Here is a 5000-nt window from a genome sequence, read left to right as displayed (position 1 = left end):
TGAACGAAGTAAAAGTATACTTACAGTTGCGTGAAGAAAGACTATCGCCATTCTCTTTGGAGGCATATGGTGAATGGATGTGGCAGAAAATGTGTCCTGAAATCTGATTCCAGATTATAATCTACAAAACAAAGGTAAAGGTTATTTTTGACAACAGATGCTTTTCACGTTACGTCATGATGGTCGCCACGTTGGTAGACGTAAACAAAAGATCTCTCATTGGCTTCCTTTGTTCTTCCACCGGCAACTGTACATTATACTATTATCACCTCGATCTCAAGACAGTGGGTTGGTGTAGAGATCTGTAGTGATGATACCTTTGTTGACAGGAATGAAACGGATGTAAACGAATGGGAAGAGGTGAAGTTGTCTGTGATGTCCGTGACAATCTGGGGTACAATGCTGGCAGAAGGTCGTTTATAGATTACTTAAAGGGCCTTTCAAAAAAAAAATGCATGGTCTTGTCTTTTTCTCATAAGGTAATAACGACAAGATGCCGTACAAGCGTACCTCCCCGTCATAACTTGATGTCGCTAACAGGTTTGGAGGGCTGACAGCTATGGACAAAATGTCCTCTTTGTGGCCGTTGACCTGGAAAGATAATACGCCAAAAAAACACGCCTCCCGTGAGATCGTGAAAAACAGGTACATCAATTCAATAATCGAGGCTTCGCAAGAGGCAAGCGCAAGATAGGCAGCATTCTGAGAGCATAGAGCAGCGAAACATTGCAGTATTGATAATAATATAGCAAATTCAGTATTGTTTTCGCCCTTTTAGGGGAGTAAGACTAAACATAAGAATTCACAGATGCCTTAAACAGACAGACCCATTGGTCCATAATAGATCATATCCCAGTCATAGATGAGTATTCCGTATCCCGTACGATACAGTCCCCTACGCCGGCTTTACTATCTCAAATCACCGCTGTTTCTCTTATCGTGAATTGAATAGGATGTTTCACCACGCACACAAATTGTCGAGCCTCTGCACGAAATGTATTTAGTTTCCAGTCTCCAAAAATGCCACCCTAGAAAAGGTCACATGTGTCATCACCAAAGAAGCCCCAGTAGCATTAAGGGCTTGACCGTTCGAAGAGGAAGGGGTAATCAGCAGGAAGGCGGCGTCTATCGCGTTCTTGAACGCCTGAATCTCCCCTTCCCCTCCTTCTTCGAAACGCCTGCACCTGGGCTACCACCAAATGGCTCCGCCGTTGGCGTTTTGTGGCCTTACCAGGTCGTCTTTCCAGTAAGCGTATGGATGCTGAACATGGTGAAAATCTTCATTGTCATCCTGTTGCAACACCAACAACAAAACCATACATTACTACAAGACGGTCTAAGACGAAAGGAAAAAACGTGAGTGAAGAATTGAAGACTAGGCAATCAGGAGTCTACGGAACAAGCGTACCACTTCGATATATTTTTGTCACGGTCTTTCAAGGAGAACTGAAGGCTAGAAGATCAAATTTTTTTGTGTCTTATTATTATCGAAATATAACGTCCTTTACCTAAACAAACAGGAAAAATCCTTTTTCATCTTGAAAGGCATTGAATTTGCCCAAAATCTTTGGTTGTTTTTCCAATTTGAACGCCCGCCATTTTGTTTGCTTTTCCTTCCGGTTACTTCCAAAAAAGGAATGTCAGCCGCCATCTTGTGACGTCATTGCGCACAAGCAAGCAGCTGGTTTTCACTGAAATCTTCTGTTATCGTTAAGTCTCAACATAGTACTCCGCTTTCTTCGTCGTTAATACACGTAAGTTTATGGCAGAACGTGAACCATATTCTTTCGATCCAATGCGAGAAAGTTCAGGATCGGAGGAAGAGGAAGCAACCGAAAGGGAAGACTCAAGATGGGGAAATACGACTTGGTGCAGCTGTGATTTTTGCTTGAACTGGGAGGCCGGGAGACCAAGAAAAGGAATGCATCTGCTGCCGCGAGATAGAGGAGCTATGAACAAATCTCAGCTGAATTGATGGTATTCAAAAGGCAATAAAAACAACTTGATTACTAAGATATTCTGTTGGCTGCTTTTGTTTTGTCTGTCATTTCGATTCAATTTGAGAAACTATTCGTTGTGTAACGCAGCATTCTAGCTTTTCGACCGTGTGTTTACAAAGAAAAGTGCTATAAACTGCCATCGCGGGTCTGAGTGCTGCGATTAATGAACAACATGTATGTAAACACATAAGCTCTGTTCGTAGTTTTGCGAATTTTCAAACTTCAATTAAACATCTTTGTGATCGTTGTCGAGTTTTTAAAACCCAGCTTGAAGTGCGAATGCCAATCACGAAATAACGTGTCCCAGTTGCTTGCAAAAACAACCTTTCGGTTCACTTCTCCGGCGCTTGGTTTGCCACTGAAATCTCCCGACTAAAGAAAACATAACTTACTCACTGGGCATAAATGGAATCGATGGGGTCGCAAAGTTAACATTTCATCAATTACATGCAATATTGTCGCATCGACCGCTGTGGCCAAGACACCTTCAAAACAGGAGGGTTCGAAATGATCCGAACAGATGTGACAGGGCTGGATATTTGGCTAGTTTTTTCTTCTAAATTCGAATGATCCATTCTTCGAGAAGGACTTCATTTTAAAGAGGGAAACGATGAGAGTTCTACTAGAACAGCCCACAATAGCACACTGAACCATTTTTCAAGTTTCCCGCGTTTAAGCAAGTGAGCGCAATGACGTCACGCATAGCGCCCAAGCCTGCTACACTACAGCCAAAATGGCGGACTTCCATCGAGTGACCAATACGGATCTTTCTGGCCTCATAAAAACGTCAAAATGTAAGGAACCCCTCAAATACTCGAGTATTTCCTTTAACTAAGTCAGGCACGACAAATTTGGCGAAGGAAAAAATATTTCATTTTTATCTTCAGTTCTCCTTTCACACACCAAGTTATTTCTAGATTGATTTTCCTGCGATACCAGACCTTTTCAGCAAATTATAAACCCCTTTACTATTTATTAACTATCCCGCTTGGGATGGATAATGGTCCGTCGTGCGACCCGAATCTGGCTCGTTCCCTGAAATTGCCGCGACACAGACTCTTCGCTCTTGGCTATAGGCTCCGGACAATATTGAAACAATTTAAACACAACAAGGAACAGAGAAAGTGGGAAGCAATGCAGACCGAATTATTATTGCGTCGGTTTGGGTACTCACCGAGAATAAGTTGATTCTTCTGTCCCAGCCCACAGATATTATATATCTATACACAAAAAAAGCAATTCCGGATTACAAGTACGTGTGCAAGAAGATTAAGAAAGCAGAGTCGTAATCTTGATGTTATACAGGTACTCATCAAGTCCAGCAACTTAGTTCCCAGGGTCTCTTTGTCGCAACGACAATGGAGACCCTGGGAACGAGGTTTCAAGTCCTGCCACGTTGAACACCAGCCAAATGACACAAGACAACAAAAAAATGCCGTGTTCGACCAACACTATTCAACAATATTGGGAACGTCTCCTATGAAGGCAAGAAGTTCGGTAAATTTTGTGATAGTTTCTTTTTAACAAGACATTCAAGGCTTTGCATTTCCTAGCAGTTTTTCCGAAACCTTTTTAGCTCTAGCTGCTTCTTTCTTTTGTTTACGCCTTTTGTTTTGGTTTTGGTTTGTTCTTTACAAGAGCTGCTTTCTGCACCATCTTCAACAGATTACGCAAGAAAACACACTTCGCGTTGGGTGTCAAATTTGGCGTGCATGTACTGTAATAATTAGGTGTATTTTGGACAAAAGTGCAGAACATAAGGCTTGCTTGCGGTTACCTGTTTTTATTCAACACCAGATAAGTCAAATCTGCAACTTCATCAATATCACTTTCTGGAAAACAAACAAAAATTGACTAAGTTATTTAGAACAGCACCCGAAATCGTTTCAAGGAAATAAATCAGTTTTACTAAACTACACTGAAAAATTAAAATAGAGATGATTGAAATCGCGTTGATATTGAGGTGAAGAGGTGGGGTTTTAATCGACATGGGTAATGCCTTCACAAGAACGCCACAAGGGCCATAGCAGTTTAAAAGCAAAACAAAGGCTTTGGCAGCACGTTTGGTTTGGCAACTGTCTTTCCTGTATTTTGCAAAATTGCAACGTTAATTCCCTGGGTTTTACGTTAACATCGAAGACAAATTTGATTTTCTCTCTCACTCTAAATACTGAAAAGCCTGTGTAGTTAGACTAGTTTGTATAAATCGAAAAAGTAGCACAATGACTGAAAAACAAATACTTAAAAAACGTGAACCAGCAATTTTAAATGGCATTTTAGTTGCCGTCGCCTTCACAAACTTTTGCCCCCATTACTGGTGCGTGAGATATCTTTAATCTTGTGTCGACTTCTGCCACCTCTCCGTAATCTAAAGGCCCGAAACAAACTCATTAGACTCTGTCTTACTTTTCTCTAATCTCCGGATACAATGTCCATTGTTGTAGTTCCATATTCTAAGCTTTCCGTCTCTGCCACCAGTGATTAACCTAAGGAACAACAACAACGTAAGAATGGTAAGCTAATGGAGATGTTACATCACATTGACCCTTACTATACCGGCAAATGATAAACAAGACAAGGTTATCGTTAGTCGTAAGGCTCATAGAAATTTACCATCTTATCTGGCATGGGTGGTAATCAAAATTATGTTAGTCTTAAGGTGGCTGAACACAGTTTTTGATACCCATGTTTCATTTACCTTTTTCTCTAAAACTCTTGATCCTTTGGTCGCCAAAAATGGTAGAAAGCAAGTTAACAAAACGAACTTCGGTTTTTTCATGATAGTTAAGCTGACCTACGTGCCGTTGCCATGGCGACATGAATAATGCCTTTAAAATCGGTTTTGTTTATTTGCAGAAAATCTGGTCGTTAGATTTTCTTTATAATTTGCATGCAACAAGCTTGTAACGATGCTCAAAAGTTAAGACTATTTTAATAATAATTTTACAGAGATCTTTAATTATCTCTTGTTGAAGGTTCACTGGAATATCTAGAATTTCT

The 5000-nt window shown here is 40.7% G+C and overlaps 1 protein-coding gene across 2 annotated transcripts in view; it reads right to left on the bottom strand.

Moving 5' to 3' along the window:
• LOC138000768 (cilia- and flagella-associated protein 337-like) overlaps window positions 1–5000 on the bottom strand; it is a 71121-nt gene that overhangs the window by 13837 nt on the left and 52284 nt on the right. For both annotated transcript variants that reach the window (XM_068847410.1, XM_068847411.1), the window contains 6 exons: window positions 4407–4486; window positions 3778–3832; window positions 3175–3220; window positions 1232–1291; window positions 511–591; window positions 25–121 (listed from right to left, as the gene is read on the bottom strand). In XM_068847410.1, the coding sequence (XP_068703511.1) occupies window positions 25–121; window positions 511–591; window positions 1232–1291; window positions 3175–3220; window positions 3778–3832; window positions 4407–4486 (419 nt within the window). The remainder of the gene's footprint in view (window positions 1–24; window positions 122–510; window positions 592–1231; window positions 1292–3174; window positions 3221–3777; window positions 3833–4406; window positions 4487–5000) is intronic.

This window comes from Montipora foliosa, chromosome 4, assembly GCF_036669935.1.
Source record: "Montipora foliosa isolate CH-2021 chromosome 4, ASM3666993v2, whole genome shotgun sequence".
Classification (NCBI taxonomy): Eukaryota; Metazoa; Cnidaria; class Anthozoa; order Scleractinia; family Acroporidae; genus Montipora; species Montipora foliosa.
The sequence above is the reverse complement of the archived record's forward strand: the minus strand, read 5'-3'. Positions and strand labels throughout refer to the sequence as shown.